Raw genomic sequence first — 22,822 nt, 5'->3', positions numbered from 1 at the left:
AAGAAACTGAATTATCCTGAGAATAAACCTCTTTGCTGGAGGTAAATTTCCTGAAAAGAGAAGCCAGAGATATTGGATAGTAAAATGAAAAGATAGGCGGCTTTTAAAAACAGATGAGTTGGGGCATGGCTGGTAACTGATGAGTTCTGTTAAGGAGGTAAAGACAATAGGAGGGAAGATAGTTATCAGTTTATCTTTGAAAAGTCTGCTGCTCAAAAAAAGACAAAACAGTACATATTTTTTTCATATATTCACAAGTCTATTTTGCAAATAACCATCCACCTACTTTCAAGAGTGAATGATAGTTTATGCCAAAAGTGAATATTATTGAGATCACCAATTCTATTTCTTTTACCAGCTATGTATCTTTGAAGAAAAAAAAAAATCAACTCAGAAAAATGTCCATAAATTGTGAGATTTCATCCAATTGTCTATTGATTTTTTGCTTCTTTCCACATATTTCCTATTTACATCTACTAGGATGATTTCCTTTTATGTTGCCAATGATAGTAATTCTTTAAAAATCTATTTTTAAAAATGGAGAAAAAAGTTTAAAAAATAACTAAATTGCACTATAGCAAAAAAATTTATATTGCCAACAGAAATTTAGTTTAACATTTAAAATCTTTATAAAAGATAAACAAATTCTGATTTTTTCCTTTATTTTATCATAATTGAAAAATGAAATCACTTAACAGGAATACTTAGTACATAATTTCCTTAAAACTTCTCTATGGTGAAACAAAACTGTACACATTTAAAGAGTGTATATAACACTATTAACACTCATGACAATTTCAAACCAACTAGCATTGGTATAGCTTCAAATTCTTATTATAGTTGTGGCTATTTTTGAAAAAAGGGTGCAAAGCTTATTAGGGCCCAGCATACCAGAAAGACTTAATTTTACATTGTCATAGAGTTCAAAAAGTGGCATTATAGTTTGAAGATACTATAAATTGCCATTTCTTTCTCGTAAGTCTCTTAAAACAGGCTGGAAAAATATTCAGTACCTCATATATAACAATTAACAAAAATATTTCCATTGATCACTTTTTGCCCAGAGTGATTAAGGACAAAAAAATAGGAATTCTTGTTGCTTTATTATCTGATAACTGCTAATAGGCTCCCATTAGAAGTTCTTCAGACATTACACCAAGTTGTCTTGGTCTTCTGATCATATATATATATATTCACATATATATATGCATTTTTTCAAGTAAAGAAATGTTTAACAGATGTAAACTATTTATTGAATATTTGCCACCAAATATTGTTAAATACATTATCTTGCAGCATATCGCTTTCAAGTTAAAATGTCAGAAACAAACACCAATATTTACAATTCTTTTAAGGAATGTTATATAATGACACATTAAGGCGTAAATTCTTTTGGCTTATAATTCTTAAAAGAATGATAATAGCAAAAGTGATGCAAAATCTTCAGTGTGAGATTATGATTAAGCTACATTTTACAAAAATATGGTGTAAGATGGCAATAATCCCATTCAACATCCTGGATTAGATCCCTTCAGGAGGGACTGATAATTTATACAGTCAAACTTTAAAATTTACAGATAAGGCAGTTCAATACTGCCACTGAGAGTACATCTCTTAACATATACAACTTTCACGCCACAGTTTTGAAGGTCTGAAGTATCAAGTTGGTTTGATGAATTAGTCGGTTGGCACTTATGAACACATTTATTGCCCTGTTTTAAAAAAAAAAGAACAAGCATTAATTTTATCCAAAAAATTCATCCTTTAAAAATATTTATACTTAATGTCATCTACTAACAGCAATAACATCAATTTAGGAAAAAAGGTAAGTAAGAACTGAGTGTCATTTATTCCAGCTTGGAATTTAATGGTCCTGCATCATTTGAAACTATCTAGGAATTACTGCCCCCTAGTGGTTCTGGCTGGCAATAAGGTGTTGGTGGGCTGGTAATGATAGGTGGCGCCTCAACAACTCGAGTTCATCTATAGGTCGAACAAATAACTGGCCAAAGAAGAGGATTCCAGTGTATCCTCCAGCTGTGGTTTCACAGAAGTCACCAAAATAAAACTGCTCAAGTATCATACTCAGTCTCAAAATATGTACATTAATGGGCATGATACTTAAGAAAAAGCTGATTACAGTGAATCTGATTCATCTCAATCTCTCATACTGTCTTTCAAAAAAAAAATCTGAGAATTCTAAACTACTTTTAGAACTGATCTACTTTTAAAATAAAATAATCATGTAGTTTCAATATTTGGGAGCTGACAGTATATAAAAATAAGTTCTTAAAAATTACTTTGTGCTGCACCACCTTCTCCTACCAGCCACCTTCATGTGACTGGAGCACAGAGGGATGCCCTAGGCCCACTGTGTGGCCTCATCAATTCCTTAGTAGCAGAGCTAAAGCTTGTATCTTCATCCTGGACTTTTCTCAAAAAAGAGGGACCAGGAAGAATTAGTTGAATCAATACAAATTCATCCCCTTTTTGAAAGATGGCTCAAAGATCAGGCTTTATTAATAATTTTCAGTTTTGAGAAATAGGTACAAAATACGTGGCACATTATTCATATACAAATAATCATAATTTAAACAAGCTGCTGAATGGAGAAAATGTTGTAGAGGTGAACCTGAATAATCCATGTTAAAAAACTGGATAAAAGCAACTGTGGGGCCAAGGCACCGGGGTTTTTAAAAATTGAACCCAGTGATTCTAATGTGCAAACAGGATTGAGAGTAAATAATTTCGGATGAAAATTAGGCTCTAAATGAATTTCTACCTTTCAATCTGCTTATTCCATGACAGTTCTTAATTAGAATCAGAAATAATGATCACATCATGTAAATTATTCTTTTACTGTGTTTTCATTATTTGGGCTTAGCAGAGGAGACCAAGCAAAAACAGATGTTAAGTTTATTTTCAGAACACACCTGCTGGCTTATTAAACTAAGTCATCAAGGAACATTTCCCCTAGACAACCAGAATAGTAGTATGGAACAGCCACACAAGCCATTAATAAAATTGAGCTCAATATCTTTAATTGATAATATAAATGTAAATATTTCTACCTGTTTGAACTGTTAAAAATAATTCTGAAAACCCATAGACGATTCTAATGTATTCTTTTATTATTTTTAATATTATCACAGTGATACTGTAATAGTTTGGCATGCATATAGGGATCTTAAAACTTCAATGGTAGCAAAGGATGTTAGAGGTCCCTGTCAATTGTAGCTGAAATAATCACTATTTCTACCTGAGGTCCAATGAACTCTATAAGGCATGATGATGCAGAAGGCATGGCCTCTGCAACAGCTTATACATTATATGTACGTGTGTATACATGTAAAAACACATATGAAATTTATTGGTTTTCTGGAGCGTTCTATAGTCAGTTGTATGTAAATTTGAAAATAATGTCCAATACCTTTTTAATACACTCCCTGTCTTACACAGTGACACTGTGACAGCCTCCCTCCTTCCAGGACAGTGGATCAGAACCTTTGCAGCACTTTAAAATCACCTGGAGCACTTTTACAAACACCTAAACCCCAGACCCACTCCAAGCCAACTGAATCAAAATCTCTGAAGGTGGGGCCAAGGCACCTGGATCTTTCAAAACTGAACCCAAGTGATTCTAACGTGTAAATAGGACTGAGAACCACTGCTCTAACTTTAGTGCAACAATTCTCAACAAACCTGCAGCATCAGTATCATCTGGAAACTTCTTAGAAATGTAAATTCTTGGGCCCAACCTAGACCTACAGAATCAGAAACTCCGGGGGTGGGACGCAAAAGCAAGCCCTCCAGGTAATACCGATGCTACTCAAGTTTCAGAACCGCTGCCTCAGGGGTTGGTAAAGTAGGCCAGTAAGCCAAATCTCACTCACTATGTGTTTCTGTATGGCCTGCAAGCTAAGAGTACTTCTACATTTTTAAATGCTAAAAACAAACAAAAAAAACTAAAGGATAATATTATGTGACAGGTGAAAATTATACAAAAATTCCAATTTCAGTGTCTATAAATAAAGTTTTATTAGAACGTGGCCATGATACCCACTTGTTTCTATACTGTCTACGGCTGCTTTTGCACTACAATAGCAGAGGGGGAATGGGTAGCTGCAACAAGCCCATCAAGTCAAAATATTTGCCATCTGGCCCTTTTCAGAAAAAGTCTGTCAACTCCTGCTCCACACTAGAGTTATGGCCGAATCATCAACCATTCACTTTCTATTTTTAATAGTCCACCTTAGTTACTAGTTGGTTTGAGTATTAACAATATAGTAAAAGGGTTTAATATATACGGTTTTAGTATCATATAAAACCACATAATTTATTTAATATTAAAAGAAAAGGATGATAAATGACAGTACTTACTTCCCATCTTTAAAATAGGTTTTCAGAGTATCACTGAAACTTTTGGAATACTTTACAAATTCTTTCTTTTGGTGTTCAAGTGCCTAAAGCCATCAAAAATAATAAGAAAAAAATACTAAATAAGAGAAAACACACAAAAGCTAAAGTTAACAACAGATTACACCGAATATGGGATGGACTTTACATTACAGATAAGCACTTTTAGGAGTATTTACTTAAACACATGTAACAGCATATTTAAATTCAAGGACAAACCCAGTGGTAAATGATACAAAACTATTTCCAATAATCAAACCGTCTGAGTATTTAACTCGATAAAACAACTAGGTACAAACCAACACAACATCTAGGGTGCAGCTTGTAAGGCTTCTACTAAACTTACCCTGCGGTTCTGGTATTGGTATTTCTTGAAGACATTATTCACTGTATCAAGAAGTTCTTTTATTGCACTAGCTATATCCCTGTTGGGTAAGAAAAAAAGAATCTCCTCAAAATCAGTTACATGTGAAGGAAGTCTGTATATATACTTTTAAGAATTACTGATCACACAGACACGCGACCAGCTGGGTGAGCAAGGGTGTTGGCCTGGATCCTTCTGTGATCTGACTTCTCCAGCACGGCTGACCAAACATTTCACAACATCAACCTTCCCAAATCAGTAACGTCTCATTCAGCATTACTTACTCAAATTTATAAGAATATACTTCTGCCTCTCTTCTCCAGTTATGATTTTTACTTCCTCTGGCTAATGTAGCTGAATTCAAGCTACCATATTCTCCACTTTTATCTCATGAACAATTATCTGAAATTCTGCTATTACATTTAACTCATTTCTGTATTTACCAACACTTCAAGTTACATACCTAATGGTTTTGATGCTTAAACTATTTCCTCCTCAGTCGTAGCTCTTCTCTCATAAGACACACTTACCTTCTATCTAATCAACCACATATCCTCCCCTTCCAAACCTTTGCTGTCACTAATTCCTTGGGAAAATAATTTTAAACTTCTGGGAGAGACAATATCAGAATATTCTTCTACATTAACCTTTCCAATCATCCTTTGACCATATATGCATCAACACCTCCTTCCCTTTCTAAAGAGAAAAAGAGAAGAAATCAATAATTCTCATTCGAGCTGACCATTCTTCCTAACCACACACCATTTTTTCTGAACTCTTCTTGTCTTTTCTATCTATGCCCTTTCCAATTTCCCTGTGCTAACTTCATAGCAATTTTTCTTGTCAAACTGAACTTAACGTAATTCTGCATTCTCAAATAGCCTCATATTCTCTAAGGCAAGGCTTCTCTTTTTCACATCCATTCTCTTAGTTGTAAATTGCTACAAAAACTTTTGCCATTCAAATGCAATGCACGTGTGAAGATATGCATTAGCAGGACATAAATCTAGACTATCCCATAATCTTTTATTACTGACTTTTTAATCACAAATGTCAGATTTCCGTTATTTCATACTGCAAACATTACTGCTTCACTATATAAAGAAAAAAACCAAAAAGCTCAGTGTCCAGATTTCTGTGTGTGTCTGTTTCACAGCATATTTCTTGTAAATAAGCATGTGGAAATTCTAAAAATTATAAGTATATAGGATTTTGGTATTAAAACATATTTTAGCTTATTCTGAAGTAGTAGTGACATTCTGATTAAATATTTCAATAAATAAATACATATTACCTCCTGTATGTCAAACACTGGTATCAGGCTGAAACATTAAAACATTAGATGTTCAAACAGGACATGAATTTTATATAGAAATAAGATCTGTCCACTCATTTTTTTTGGCCTCTAGTTTAGTAATAGCAGTTTTAAGTTACATAGCCATTTCTTTCATTTATGGTATCAGCAAGTTGAATCCTTCTGTATTGCCATGATGGGCACAGGTCCACCACAGCTTAATAAAACAGTATCATATGACCATCTTATTATGTGAGAAAAATTACAATTTCAACAAATAAAAAATAATGTCAAATCTCTGAATATGAAAGATTCTTCAAACCCACAATGAGCCTATTAAAAACGGAATATAATGGAGTAAATTACACAGTGACCAGTTAGCTGTTCATACACAACTGTACTTAGTGGTATACTTTAACATTCTGCTAAAAAGTGATTATAAAAATGTGCTTTCAGAGCTAATCAACAAGAAGAACATATGTTCCATATACAACAATAATGACTGGATTCCACAGGGCAAAAGAGCAGTTCTGAAACTGGTTGCTCACTCACTCACCTGGTAGCACAAACAAAAGGGGGTGGGGGGCAGGGGAGAGCAGGGAGGGTTTAGTGGCCAGTACTCCAGGCCTGCTAATGAATATTGGGTATCTGTACTTTAAAAGGAAAGCAAAAAAAAAACTCCCCAGGTGATTTTGCTGATGAACCAGGTTTGGAAATCACTGTTTGGAAACCCAGAGCCAACAGCTAAGGTTTGATCCATTATTTGCCAGAGAGCTTTATAGAAGAAAGCTGTTGATCCTAGGCCTGGCCTTCTCTAAAACAATCTGTAGCAATTTATGTCAAATATTATGTCATCTCTATGCATACAGAACAGCATTTTCATTAATGGCACCAAGGTTTGCACCAGAGAAGCTAAATTATATTAGTAACTACCTGAGGGTCTGTTGCCTACACGAGAAAATACAAGCACAAACAAATATTTCAGACAACTAAGCAGATAAAGAACCGGGGAAAACTTGACGGCAAAATAACTATAGTGTAATTATATGCACAGTCTGGAGTTAATGGTTTCTGTGATAAGGGATATATAATACGGGTATAAGTAGGAAGAAATTTTAGTAATTTGCAGCAATACAGTGGGGCAACTTGGGGGAAACGTATACACTGAAAGAGAGGACAAACAGCTATCAGATGAAATGTAAACAGACAGCTTATTAAAAAATTGCATGGAATAGGAGAGCTTCTAATCGTGTCACACAAATTTGTATAATATGTTTATGCAAACACTCTAAAGGAAGGAAATTCCTATGCTGGATGTTTAGTTTGGTCTAGACTGGACAACTCTGGAAAAGCTGTTTTGAAGCCATCGTGAAAACGAAACCCTGGTGAATTTTTGCCTATGAATATGCAAATGCAGATTACAAGTAGTAAATAGATAAATGCATAGCTTTCTGGTCTATTAAATCATGAGTATCCACTAGTCATCCATTGGAACGTATCAGACTTAAAAAAAAGTCCTGTGAGTTTATTTTAGAAAATATTTGCATAAGCCAGAAACATTCATTAATCCAAAGTACTTTTAAAATATCTGCTTGCTAGATCATTTTTCCTAATCAACTCCATAGAGAGAAGAGGAAAAAAATCTGATTTCACAATGCTAGTATGTGCCATGAGTGTATGCTAGGTTCTGTGCTAGGTGCATATATACACCATTTCTTTCAATTCTCACAACCATTACCCTCATCTTCACAGGCAAAAATAAGAATCACAGCAGCTAAGCAACTTATCCAAGGTCACATAGCTAAATGTTGGAATGGAGATTCAAACCCTGGTCTGCTAATATATACAAGAATACGTGGATATTTGTTAGCTGACAGCAATCTTTTTTCTACTTTAATATAACCTATAACATCATGTACGGTATTTGGTATAGTAGATATTTGATATATACTTATTGACAAATATTGCTAAAATAAAAGAAGAGGATATCTTAAATATGAGATATACCTTAACTACCTTCAATACGAGAAAGTAAAATATTTTAAAGAAAAATAGTAACTGCACAATATGTTGTGTCTGAAAGATAAGCCATTTTTTATTTTGGTGCAATTTTATCCACTAATTTGTTAAACAATTAACAGTGGTAACAATATGTACCAAAATGTATCAATATATATCACTGATACAAATAATTACACGTTAGCCATCTATGCTAATTCAAACACAGTTGAATTTTAGTCTCAGAAATAACACATATTACCAACAAACTTTCTATGGCAAATTATCCCTCCTAAAATGGTTAAGAAATAAATTTCAATTACCAATGATCTTAATTCAGTTGTGCTGAGTACAATCCAGAAAACAGAATTGAAATATTATTATTGCCTCACAAATGAGAGACGAGACTAATTCAGCCCCTGTCAATGACTATGGACAAGACTCTTAGGCTCTTGACCTCAACTTCCTTATGATTGAAATGTGGCTGTTAACAAAGTGGTTTTCAAACTACTATCTCTCTAGAACCATACTGGGTTGAGCATAGATGCCTCAGCGACTCCCCAGGGGGAAAACAGGGTGTCAGGGCACAAGATGAGGGCTCTGGGCCTACCATGTCTATCCTAGCTTCAACCACAACACTGTTCTCCCTCTTACCTACTGGCATTCTATATAAGATGTCCTTTATCACAATTCTTCCAAAGAGCAGAAAATTTTTTTCAAGCACCAGATTAGATCAACATTATGAATCTATGATTGGGAAGCAGCAGAGAAGACCCTGGAGTCAGTCTGCTTGGATTCAAACCAAGTTCTGCCAACTTACCAGCTCTGTGACCTTGGGAAAGTTACTTAATTTCTTATGCCTCAATTTCCTCATCTCTTACACCACGTCGTAATAAGTTAATACATGTAAAGTGCTTTAAAAAGTGCTTAGCACATAAGTTTATATAAGTGATTGCTATTATTATTAAGATGACAGCGATTCTATAAACCTCTACTTCAATGACCTGAAGCAAAATTTGCTGAAAATATTTTTAAAACGTCAAATTTTCATAGAATTGTAGCATAAATCATCAACAAATATATGATCATCAAAACAAATCAAAACAATTAAATTATCTGAAAATCTAGAAATAAGTTGTTTAAACAGCTGTGTTTGTGATCACTGACAATTTATTGTTTTATGGGCCAAACATGTTTACTTTATACCAAACTAAAAATCAAAATCCATAAACAGCTGACTGTCTTCCTTCTTCACATATTAAAAATAGTTAAAGGAAGCTGGGGCTTTCCAACAAAGGTAAAATGTTTACCTTGGGGTTTGTCTCCTGTGACATGGATTTTAGCTAGTCAATGAAAAGTCTTTTTTGTACTTTCTGGTCCTCAATTAGAGGACCAAAAAGAGAAGGATCACTCCTTGATAGCTGGGTTGAGTACCTGACACGAAGCATTATATTCTAAAATGGGACACACTCCTCCCTCCAGACCAAAATAGGTGCCCAAACTAGCTGAAACAGCATTTTGCAATGTGAACTACAAAGAATATTATTTCTGAGAGATGAATGTTAATATTTACTTCAAGTAGCCACCTTAATTAAGTTCTTTAAAGATGCGATGCATGATGCAGCCTCTTCCAGAAAAAGACCTGTGCTAAATCTTTCCTTTCTAGCAATTTCTACTCATGGTTTCACCAAAAGGTTGCACTGGTAGTGCCACTACAATTACTCCCAGCTTTCTTTGTTTTCTATCCATTAAGGCTGAAGAAAATTATCAGACTCTTTAGTTTAAAAATACTCACCTAGAAATTATGTTTGGAGTTGCCCCTCATTCCTCCACCCTCCCACCCCTGAGGAGAGGGCTCCTGGTCTGAGAACTGCCCTAGGATGACCCTTCTTGCTGCTGCTCACCAGCCAGTCCCCCGGCCCATGCACATGCCCAGTCTTTTTAAACCTCTATCCCAAAGGCAAGGATCTGGAGGTTCACAATATGGTGAATATTAGAAAATGTTATTTACACCCAAGAGTACATTATTATCCTAATGACTTGTGCCATTTTGGAAATAAAAAGAATATTGGTATCCTTTGTTATCAATCTCTAATTTATCCAACTTCTCTATTCACTTTAATCTGACATTTACATTTTTCCATTTTTTATGTAGTTCAAACTACATTCCAGTTTATGCACATTTCATTCACTGTTCTTAAATTAAACATTCTAAAAAATGTTACTGTACTCTAAAGCCAAATGCCACAGCTTAGAAGTTAATAATAAAAATGTAGCATTTAAAAATTTCTAATTTTTTATTCCAAATTAGTATTTCAATTTAATATTAATGTCATACCAAAATAAAACATCCAGAATGAGTGGTTCCTTTGAAGTACCTCTAAGAAAAGAACTAAATAAAAAGTTGCTTACTTGATTGTCTGCAGAAACCTCACTCTGTCATTGATCTCATCTGGGATCTTACTGAGAATTTGTTTAAGTGCTCGTGCCTTTTCGTTTAGGTCCTGGAATTCTGGCTCTGGTCGTTCAATCATATACTCTGATAAAATAAATACATAATAAAAAGCATCATGCAACTCCCAAATTCAGGTCTAAGAATTCCCAATGTTAGTCAAGGGGGTGGTAGGGAGAGAAAGCCCAGACAATTAGGAAGACAAGGTTGCAAACCAGAATTCATAAGTTCAACCTAGTTCAGTAACATTAGGGCTCCTTCCAAATAAAACATTAGAATATGAAAGACTAAACATTTTCAATTTGGGGTAAATGGAAATCCCATGAAATCTTAAAAAAATTAAAAAGGGAGGCTTAACCAAGTTTATCAGGCCTCTGAAGCTACATTTCACAAGGAAACGTTAAAGTAAGTAATGACATTCATAACAAATACAACAGCAATATATATCTGCCAATGGGGAAGACGAATTTAATAAAACCTCTGTATTGAATATACAATGGCTCATTATATCAAAACCCCAAACAACCTAATAAAATCCTCAGCATATTCCTGAAATCTCACTTAAAAACAAAAAACATCACTATAAATTCAACACTTGGGTAGGGACAGCAACTTTGAAAAGGAAGTTCAATCAGACCTGGCAGAGGCAAAAAGTTTCCTCCTACCAGATTCACTGCAGACTTGGAAACACTACAACTCTACCAATCCATCAATACAACCTGGCCTAACGGGCTGCAAATGCTCAAGTCTAGAATAATGATGAGGGCTTTCTTATAAGTTATGGAATCATTTAAAACACCTACTTTTGTTCTCCTTCAATCAACATGGGAAATTATACTTCTATGTTTTTCTAAATTAATTAAAAATTTCTAAAGTTTTCTAAATCTTAAATTTAGAAAATGGCTACTAAATTTAAGTGAAACCCATTTCTAATTATTTAAAAAAGCAAAAAATGGGAATAGAAACAAAAAGCATGGTTATTATACTGTTCTCTCAAATCTGTGCTTGAAAAAAAATATGCCATACTAAAGTTAAAAAAAAAAAACTCATCACTTTCAAACTGCTACTTGCATAAAGTCAACAAAAAATAACCATTCCACAGAGCTCATCTTTAGGTGAAACTAGAACTCATCAAACTTATTAATAGGGAAAAAAATTAAAGCATGCAGCAGTCACAAATGCTTTACTTCAAGTAATTAAATCTGACAAACACGAACAAAAAGCAAGAACTAGTTTTCTGTTTTATATAGTTTTTTTTCACTATCATCACAATAACAACAAGAAGGAAGGAGTGGAGGGGAGGAGGCGAGGAGGAGAGGAAGGAGGAAGGCCCTTTCGTCAAACAATAAAGATGTGGAGGAATGGAGGAAGTGCTTTTCAACAAGAAAATAAATAAGACTGTTCCTGATTACCTTCTACATCATCAGCTGCCATTCGAAGAAGGGACTCTGTGAAGTTAACTTCTACACTTTTTTTCTCTAAAATTTTCATAATGATGTCTTGTGTGAGTCCTGGATTTTCTTTTTCAGCCTATAAGAAAGAGAAAGCTAGTTTTGAAATATAGAAACTAAATCAGCATTTTAAAGCCGAAACTTAATTGTTTAGAATCTGTTAGGAACTTCTTTGACTGATCAATTTCTAAGGGCAGAAATCTCTGTAAAGCAGGTGTCATGATGGCATTCACTAACGTTTTGTTAGAGCTCGTGCATCAGTAACTTCTTATTACAGCCACGGTCCCATTTTCCATTTGAATATAAAATACTTAACACTTCCTATTTCTCCTTTACACTCTCTTGCAATCAAACTAATAACTAAGACAGAAATAAAGATTATATATAATCCATCAATTACTCTTTTCAGTAGTTTAAATACACTGAGGATTTGTAGCTTTTTTTCATTAGCTAATATTTCAACTTGAGGATCAAGCAATAACTCATCTCACCAGTATTTTGCAGATTCTTTGCATTTAAATTAACAGAATGACAGGAGAAACAAAACAAAAAAACAGGATTTCTTTGCAGGTTTTACTGAAGCTATGTAATCTCAACTATTTTCCCACACAATGATTTTCATTTCCTGTTTTATTTCTGTAGCAAGAATATTTCCTTCACTAGTTTTCAGATCATCATTAATCCTTTTACTACCTCCTGAGCTTGTTTCACTAATGAGTTTGCATTGGTTCTATGTTATTTAACTCCCTAGGGCACTAAATTTTCTAGTCATTTCAAGACTGTACATAAAGAGTTTTGAGTTTACCAAAGCTAATTTTCAGATTTTGGTTTTCCCCAGTAATTTTGTCCCATTTTATTATTTTTTTAAATTTTGTAATCACATTCTAACTTTGTTTCTTTTAGGATGCCTGCCAATTTCAATCATTATGCTTAAGATTTCCTATCTTTTGCACCATGGTATTAAACAGCAAATAGAAACAGAATTTATGATCTTAATCAGATGGCAATCTATTTGCTTCTTTCTGTGCCAAGCACATTTAACCTCTGCCTTTTCAATTCCATTCTGGCATCACTGCAGATCCAGCTCTCTTCTGTTCCTATTGCTTCTTCCATTATAACATCTTGTTTCTCATTAGATTTCAAATATCAAAAACTGAAAGGTCGTCGAATGAAATGGGAAAAGAAAATATACACATTTGTCTCAATTCTGGGATCATTTTAACTGCTGTCAAATGCTATTCAGGGAAATCATTTTGATAAGAATAAAGTGTGTCCTACTGAATTCCATTTCTTTTATAATCTGTTTTGATTTTTCCTTCCATGAATATATTTAAGATAGAATCTACTTTTGTTTAAGAAACCAAGAGTTGCCTTTAAAAGAAAAGCTGTACAAATAAGGCTTAAGATGCTGTCAACATTATTAATTTGGTGAACTGCCACAAAATGACATAGAGTACACTATTTAAATAAGCCAGTATTTGGTAACAGTGGTTTATCTTTCCTAGGTAGCATTAAATCTACTACATAATGCAGCATCTTGGGGAGCAGGGGAACATTCTCTATGCGCTTCCAGAGAATGCCAGCAGAAAAATAGTATCTCTGATTAAGTTATGACAAGGTGCTGAAAGAATTAAATGCTGAAAGCCTGAGAACAAAGTTTTTAATACCAAGTTGGTCTGGAGCCCCAAAATGCCAAAGCTGGAGCGTTAAAGAAATCTCACAGAGATCCCTAACTTTCTCAGTTCACAGTGTTTTCAGTGCCAAAACAAATACCTAACAGTGCTGTGTATTAAGTAAAGTTTAAACAACTTAATAAGTACTTCTGTCCTAACAATCTAGTAGCCTTTAAAAAATACATAAATTGAAAGAAATATTTTATTTCCTTCTTAAATAACCATGATTACGCATATTAATGAGATGTGTGGACCTGTTGAGTGCTACAGAATTTCTCAAATATTGGAATTAGACCAGACCCTTCCACCCTCATTTCCCATTGTAGATTGATTTTCTTGTGTAACTTGCTTTTTATCACAGCAACAGCCAAAAGCCCAGCTTCACAAAAATATGACATCATTGAGAGGAATACAGCCCAATCTAATATGTTGAAACTGCAAAATACCTCAAGCTACTAGTTCACACAGCGTCAACCAGATGTTGAGTATCACTGTGTTTCTTCAAAATTTTAAAATATCTCATGACACCCCTCTGAGTTTGCTGGGGGGGCCCCAGGGTACACACAGTGTGGGAACAGTAATCTTAGTATCTTCTGGCTGAGGTCCTACTTAAGCTCTTTTTATTTTAAAAGCCTTAAATTTACCCAATAACTCTGACTGACAAAATAAATAGATCTGCCCTTAAATCAGAGACTAACTATCTATACCTCCAGGTTTTCCCCAGAACACAACCTTCAACTCTGTGGGCGACCAATTTTTATGAAGAATCCAACTGTGAGAGAACTACCCCCGAGGACAGTAAAATCCACTCTTGTGGATCAGTGACTCTCAATAGCACAACCTATCAGAACCTCCCAGAAGGGAAAGGAATCAACAGCAGAATAGATATCTTAAAAGCTAATATTCACTAGTATTATTTTATCTTGGAAAAAAATTATTTTAATCTTTTTTCTCTAAATAACCAAAATAGATATTAAAGCTTGATAAATATCACTGTTCTTGTGGACCAAGAACTGGAAATATGGATATATATGAATATAAATAGGGATATATGGCTGGGTGAGGTTTTTTAATCTTTTTCAAATAAGTTATAGTTAAAAAAATACAAAAATCTTCATCTTTTTATTGCATACCCTCCTTTAATTTCATTTGAAATTTAACAAATTAAATATGATAATTAAGAATAAATCAATGCACAACTGACTAATATGTTTTCCTCCAAAACGACCTCCAGCATCCCCAATTAAGAATCAGTGCCATGGATAATGAAATTTACCTATACATCAAACCAGATCTATCACAGCCACATACTTTGAACACATTGTGTGCTTTTTAATTATACTCTAGTCTTAAAACATCAGCTTACATATAAAGATATTACAAGAAAAAGCTTCACAAAATTCATTATTTTATCTCTTTTATGAATTTCATTGACTATACTATCTACTACCTCAGACAGGGTCCTCTTTATGAGGATACAGAGAGGAAATTTCTCTCTGTTCTTGGTATCAAGAAAGCTAAAATACTGACTTTTGCCTTACTGATACTACATTGTGCAACAGATCGCTTTTCCTTTTTTTCTTTGGCCACACAGATGCTTAAAATAGTCCCCACCATGCCTCTCATGACCTGAAACCACACTGATACTCAAAGCAGAAAAGAAAAAAAATCTGATATGGTGTTGTTTGTTGATTCTTTTCATGAACCCAATGATTTGACAGGATGTATTTTTATGAAGCTAGCATGTATGTGTGTACGGACACTGCATTTTAGAGTATGAAACGCATCAAAATGGCTCTAATCCGACATACACAATGTAATTTTGTGTGGTGAGATAAGAGAAATGTCTAGTGACATTATCTATGCTACCAGTTAAGAGTGGTATCAGTAAACTAATCTTTGCCATAAAAAGAAATCAATTTGGATAGATTTACAGTTACAACTCCAACGAAACCCAACCATAAATTTATTCTACATTTAAACATTAAAATATTTTACCTGAAATATAAGTTGCTTTAGCTATAGATGGGAGCAAATACACAAAAAGTAAATAAAAATTAAAGTTTTGGGCATCCTGATATGTATTTGGAGGAGACATTGGGGGAGGGGGAGATGGATAAAGTTTTATACAAAATATCAGGCTATGTAATTTTAAATTTTCTAGTAGCCACATTAAAAAAGTAAAAAAACAAAAAAGCTACATGCAATTATCTTAAGAGCACATCCAAAATATTATCATTTAACATGTAATCAATATAAAATAGTTATTACTGAGTTATTTTGCATACTTTTTCTTGTCTTCAAAATCTGGTGTATATTTTATACTTGGAGTACAACTCAATTGAAATGAGCTATATTTTAAGTGCTCAACAGCAACATGTGGCTAATGATTATTGACTGAATACCCCAGGTCTAGAGACAATAAAAAAATTTCCTCTGAATGACTTAGTTGTCTATTCTCAAAGTATCCTTAATCTGACGTACCCATAGGTCTTATTTTCCCCACTGAAAAACACTGTTTTACCTTTATGTTCTATAATTAAACAATATGAAGAACATCTTTTCAAGTTATAATTTTACAAATTTTAACAAGTCAAATCAAAAAGAATTCAAAAATATACTCTAAAGCTAAAGAGACGACACTCCGAAGAAGTCAGTTTCAAAAGCACGAAGTAATGAAAAGACGAATGCTAAGGAAACAGCATTTGTTCCAGCTCCCTTTCTGGAAGTGTTGTAAGCTTCACAGAGTACACTAAAACAGGCACAAGATGGCTAAAAAGGTTTCCACTAAAAGGAAATAAAGTGGCAATTATCACATGGTATTTAGATTTATATATTACATTTTAATCATCAAAATAAATGTGCCTCACCTTAATGAAAGCTGCTCTCAGTGTCTGAGCTGCAGACAGATTTACTCGTTCTAGCTGCAATAAAAATTTAAAATCATTATTAATATCAATTTTCTTGGAAAAAGCACATTTCTGATATCCCATTCTGTGGTAATCACACTGATACATCCATCACTCAATTAACAAAAATACTTGCTAATGATTCTAAATCACCATAATTCCTCAGACAATCTAAAATTTTCATTAGAAACCATGAAAAATTAAGGTATGCATATCAGTTCTTTATTTATTCCTTTTTTAAAAAAACAAGACACACTCTACCTTAAAGGTAGGTTGAAGATAAGCACAGAATATAAAATAAGTCCCTATAGAAAGAATAAACATATTTACTTGAATTATTGAAAATAGGAAGGGTTCAAGATTAACTCTTAATGCTCTGTTGCAAATACATGGCAAATTATGTGTTGTGTATTGTATATAAAGTGACCAACATAAAGAAAACATTTACTATTTAAGATTCTTTGTACTTACTACTTTACTCCTTTTTAATTGTTTTTCAATCTCCTCAGTCAGGGATGAAGCTGAGATTAGTCTATTTTATTAATTAGCAAATAAATTTATTTATTAATAAATAGATTAATAAAAGATTTAATTATTAATTTATTATAAATTATAAACTTATTAAAAGATTTGTTTGATACTCAATGGAAGACTGGATCATCTGGCTTTCAGAGATTCTTATATCTCTCCTCTATTTTATCTGGATTGAAAAATGGTTACCTAAAACACTGAATCGAAAGTTGAACCCAAATGATTCTAATTTTTGTATCAAACATGTAAGGTTTGCAATTTTGAAAGATACATGTCCTTATTAGACACTATATATAATTCATTCTTCACTGAGCCAAAGAAAACATACAATTTCATAAAAATAACTCTGTTTGTTGAAGAATTAACTGCCAGACTTAAAATAACTAGCTTCAATTAAATTCAGATATCTTTAGTCTCTAAGGATTGGACCAGTTAACTCAATAAAACTCAACATATATATTTTTTATTTGGGACAATAAAGTGCTCAAAAACAACGTAAACTTTTATTAATTTATACGCAAGTAGACTATTTCCACAAAAACCTTATGAACATATATCATATTATGCAATAAATGTTCCTTTCAATCTCTTGAGGAAATGAAAATGTAAGTTTTCCTCTATTAATGACATATATACACACATACATATCTACGGAATCTCCAATACTTTAAATCAATTTATTTTCAAAACAAGACAGAAATGCCAAGAATCTTATCTCCCTACTAGTTATTCACCTTAAGCATAAGGCAAAAGCAACAAAATCTGCCAAGATAAATAATTTATCTCCAAAAATAAACAATGGACCATTAATTTAGCATTTAACTTGGCATCTACAAATCTTATAAAATCTAACACTGTCTTAGTAGGTAAAAGGGAAGACACAAGGGGAACAGGTAGGCAAATACAGCAAAGAAGCAACTACATAAGGACTTTATAAAATAATGGTTTCTTTCCAAAAACGAAAAATCTTCTTCTTTCAGGGAATTCATTTAATTAGAAGGACTACTACTGAAGACTGCAATAACAATGCAGCTCTTCTGATCTCAAGTTCTTGTTGTGCAAGGGAGGCAGAGGCAAAGAGACAGGATGAATGTTTCCACCCTGAGAGGAACCCGTTTCCTTACTTGAGTTTACACCACACTCTGACCTCTTTCAACAAGCGTCAAAGGTCTGAGTCAGATGTGTGCCTTCCAGGATCAGCATTATTAACTCACTCTGCACTGCCCTGACTGGTATGAAAGGGTCAAGGCAAGTAAGAGAGACCTAGAAAAGTCCCTGAGGAACTAACAAAATTAGCCAAGACAGCCACCAACATGACGAGCTTTCTAGATAAAGGTTACAAATGTGTACCTTAGAAAGGAAAGGGGAAGGTCTGACGTAACATACTAAACCAAATGTGTGAGGTATGAAGCCCCTCACCAGAACTCTGCTGGGAGCCATTTGGGGATACATTACATACCCACACATCTTGTGAATAAACCCACAGGCTTTATTCCTCTTATGACATCCACTTTGCCCAGGCAGTACTGGGTATATAGGCACATACATATTTTTTGAATTGAACATCCACTTTGCCCAGGGAGTACTGGGCATATAGGCACCTACATATTTTTTGAAATGAACTTAATCTGTCATCCATAAATTTATCTAAATTGTTCTTGAATCGATTTATAATTTCAGCCTGTAATACTCAGCAAGATATGTTTTTATCTTCCTTATTAAAAAGTGCTTGTATTTTAGGCCTCTCACTTGTAATATATGATTTAATAATAAAATCATGTTCATCTTACCAGTACCTTTCATGACAAAATCAGGTTGTGGTAATATCCTAATTAACAGCTACCATTTAGTAAGCACCTGTTATGGACTTTATTATATAGAGTATTTTTATAGAGTATCTCTAATCCTCATAATAAATCTGTAACTAGCTATCATCATCTCCATTTTACAGAGGAAGAAACCCAGTTTGCATGAATTTACCCAAAGTTAAACAGTAAGTACAGAGAGAATATTCATACCAGATCTGTCTGGCTCCAATACCCATGCACAAGCCACTAGTGCTATCCTGCCTCCCTGTACTCACCGTTTCCCGACTGGAGTCTACCCTAGAATTCAATCCCTTCACTACTTCAGAACTAACAAACTCTTGAGTTTCTACCACATGTAAGGAAGTCAGTGTGAGAGATACAAAGAAACAGACTACAGTCCTGGAACCCCAGAAGCTCAATTTAAGTAAGCAGTCAAATGGAAATTGATGGGATTACTCTCAGCTGAGGTAGAAAGCAAAGTCTTGATGAAGATGAGATTTGAACAAGTCCTTAAAGAGTGTGGCCTCATAAAATCATCCTCCTTGGCAGTTCACCCACTTAGGGTTTCTTTAGGGTTGGTAACACATGGAGGCATAACGATTTTATGTAAGTTTAGAACAGAAAACAATTTCCATTTTGTTTCCAATACTTTTACTAACGAGTCCAGCATTATTTTAGCTTTTGTGCTAACAGTCTTTGGCTTGGGTATCTTTAAAGAGCCAATGCAATCATTTTTAGTAGTACTTGATAGCGTATGTACCGTATTGTGAGTCCAAAGAAGGAGGAGGGAACATACGATTACACCCTGCATTAATGGATACCAAGACAAGGAGAGACACTCCTCGGGCCTCCACCATACAGGACATCCATGTCACCAGTAAAAGAGTAAAGGAAAGGGGCCGGCCCGGTGGCGCAAGCGGTTAAGTGCGCGCGCTCCGCTGCGGCGGCCCGGGGTTCGCTGGTTCGGATCCCGGGCGCGCACCGACGCACTGCTTGGCAAGCCATGCTGTGGCGGCATCCCATATAGAGTGGAGGAAGATGGGCACAGATGTAGGCCCAGGGCCAGTCTTCCTCAGCAAACGAAGAGGAGGATTGGCGGATGTTAGCACAGGGCTGATCTCCTCACAAAAAAAAAAAAAAAAAAAAAGAGTAAAGGAAAAGAAGAGAATCAGAGTGAGAGAAAAGGGTACATAACATCACATCTCACCCTAAAGGAGAAGGAAAAGTGTCTGCTGAAGTACATTTGGAGGGAAAATGATAAGCTGGGTGAGCCTAACATTAGGTCTCAGCCCAACCTCACGTTCTGCCTACTCTCAGTTTTGTGAGCTCCTCCTGCAACTTCTTCTTGATAGCTTTTGAGAGCACTTACTATTAACCACACATTTGTCAAATTTAACTCTCTGGATCATTTATAAAAATATTTTAAAAACTTACACATAATTGTGAATCCACAGAGAGCTCATTATACTGTTCCCTCCAGAAGTCTCAATTCATTCCTATACTTTATTTTCTACTATCAAGCCAGTTTCTTAAAACCATAATTAAAAAATATATCCATTTAACCTTTTGGTTGCTCAAGTTTTCAAGAGTCCTGCATAAAATCTTCGGAAGTTTTTTTTTTTTAGGTCAAAATAATTAGGTTAGTTGTCCCGAATGCCTACGAACCTTGCTTCCTCAAATCAGGCATGATTTCCTCATGCTGACAACCCTCTCCTCTACCCTGCCCCTCCCCCCACACACAAAGATTACTGATCCTATTCATTAAAAGGAATTACACTGGGCCAAGTCACAAGATAAAAAACTCCATATACACCTCTTATGATTCAAATGAGAATGAGGTGAGTCAGGTCAAAAAATGAAAACTTTTGTGCTGCCACAGAGAAAGCAAATGCAATTATCTGTGTTTTGTACATACTAAGTTCAATAAATGTTTCTAACAGAATTAGTTCCTGGGGTTGCCAGTTGTCTTACAAAAATGGTAAGCAGAACCACCTACCTATTATTAACATCTTCCATTAAAACACTGCCAACAAGTATGCAAAACTCTAGGATATGATCACAATTCTGTCAGAAAATTATGGGAGACGCCTTAATAATAACAGCTAACATTTACTACATGCCTGGTACTACTCTAAGCACTACAATATATTAACTCATTTATTTCACAGAGTTGTGAGAATTAAGTGTACTATTATTATCCTCTTTTTACAGATGAGGCAACTAAGATTAGTTAGCCTAGTAAGTGGCAGAGCAGTAATTCAAATGCAAAATATTAACTATGCTCACCTCCAGATGGTGGGATTGCAGGTGAATCCCATGCCGTCATTGTCTATGCTCAAAATTTGGGGTTTGATTTTTTTTTCAAAAGGAAAAAAAGGGAATGAGTGGGTAGGTAAAATTGAAGTATTTCCAGGCTTCATTTGCTTACTGGGAAAAATTAAGAGTTGCATATTCTGCTGACAGTTGGCAGAAATAGCCGCTTCGGATACTTCTGAATAGAATGATACTATTTAGTTATTCAGAAGTATTGTTTTTCGTGTAATTTATTAGTAAACAAGCATATAAACCTCTGGTGACCTAAAATTCATACTTGGTTGCAAAATTGTTTATTTCTGTCTCAAAATACAATACATGTTTCTTTAGAAATTATATTGCACCTTAAAACAATTCCTCTAAAAAGTTACAGGAAAAGAAAATACATGGTATATCTTTTCCTGGAATAAAGAATTGAACCACATGTCCCTCCTCCTCCATATACAAAGAATCAGTAAAAAATAATACATTACTCGAGAAGCTGATCTAAGACTTGGCATTAGTTTCTATCAACTCATTCCATAATGCAACCTGGAGACCTATTTCACAGTACATTTACAACACATGCAATATACTTGGACTCTGAACTCGGCGGCAGCTGATTAAACAAGAAGCCTACTCCTTCGCAGCTGTCTTGGCATAGCTTCATTAAGTTTAGCAAGCACCAAGCACCCAGAATGCCATAAGTAACTTTGCCATGTGAGCTGGAGGAACAGTACTAAAATTTTCCCAGGTGTAAAGATGTCCTACTACCTAAAACTCTGTTCGACTAAATGACTTCTAGACAACCACTGTTACTATTATGGATGTAATGTTAAGGTGAGAATGCATAAGCTTTCTAACTCTAACAATACATCGTGGACAAAATTTAGTGAATCATTTAGCTTCAGAGTAAAATGCTCAACCCTACTGTGGTGCTATTTTCTGTAAGATTAATTTGACAATCATTTTATCTGTAACTGCATAGCACAGAAAAACAGAGCCAAACTAAGCTCTAATTTCCCCATTAGTAGATTCATAGAAAAATCCATGTTTGTACTATAGTTAAATATTAATGTTTAACTGATTAGGTATCTTATCTAAGATGTTACAATAATACACTGGAATGTCAGAGAACAATGCTTGTATTTTATTCTTTTTAACCAAATACTTTACTTCGGAAGGCACAATAATTATTTTACTCCATTCCTAAATCAGGTTTCTAGATTTCAGCTCTATCAAAGCAGAAACCTACTACCACTACTATTCCTAAAGGCTTGGTATTTTTGAACACTCATTTTTAAATACATCACAGAAATAATTTAAAAAAAACAAGCTTGACACCATGATGTTAGATCAGTAAATTCAATTTGAGAATTAGACCCTTACTATTTGATGTAGTATCTCTCAGTCTGCCACATCCAGCCATTTTATTTTCAAATTTCACTTCTAACAATTAGTCCTCGAACCAAATATGAATCATTCAGCAACATGTTCTAATTCTGGGCCCATTAACTCACATGTTTTCAGATCTCATCTGGAGAGAACCACTACCTTTATTTCTAGAAGAGATTTATTAGTCCATTCATAGCCATTTCTTTTTCTTTCAGGTTAATTTTTCTTACACGTGAATA

The 22,822-nt window shown here is 34.4% G+C and overlaps 1 protein-coding gene across 4 annotated transcripts in view; it reads right to left on the bottom strand.

Annotated features, from left to right (window-relative positions):
* Window positions 1–645: 645 nt before the first annotated feature.
* Window positions 646–22,822, bottom strand: part of PDCD10 (programmed cell death 10) — a 43,563-nt gene continuing 21,386 nt past the window's right edge. For all 4 annotated transcript variants that reach the window (XM_004424774.3, XM_087440073.1, XM_087440072.1 and 1 more), the window contains exons 3-8: window positions 16,519–16,572; window positions 11,937–12,054; window positions 10,485–10,611; window positions 4,763–4,841; window positions 4,381–4,463; window positions 646–1,712 (exon numbers count right to left, since the gene is read on the bottom strand). In XM_004424774.3, the coding sequence (XP_004424831.1) occupies window positions 1,631–1,712; window positions 4,381–4,463; window positions 4,763–4,841; window positions 10,485–10,611; window positions 11,937–12,054; window positions 16,519–16,572 (543 nt within the window). In that variant the 3' untranslated portion in view covers window positions 646–1,630. The remainder of the gene's footprint in view (window positions 1,713–4,380; window positions 4,464–4,762; window positions 4,842–10,484; window positions 10,612–11,936; window positions 12,055–16,518; window positions 16,573–22,822) is intronic.

The sequence above is a fragment of the Ceratotherium simum genome, chromosome 15, assembly GCF_057802395.1.
Source record: "Ceratotherium simum simum isolate JZ-2026a chromosome 15, ASM5780239v1, whole genome shotgun sequence".
NCBI lineage: Eukaryota > Metazoa > Chordata > Mammalia > Perissodactyla > Rhinocerotidae > Ceratotherium > Ceratotherium simum.
Note: the sequence above shows the minus strand (reverse complement) of the source record. Positions and strands in the feature narration are given on the sequence as shown.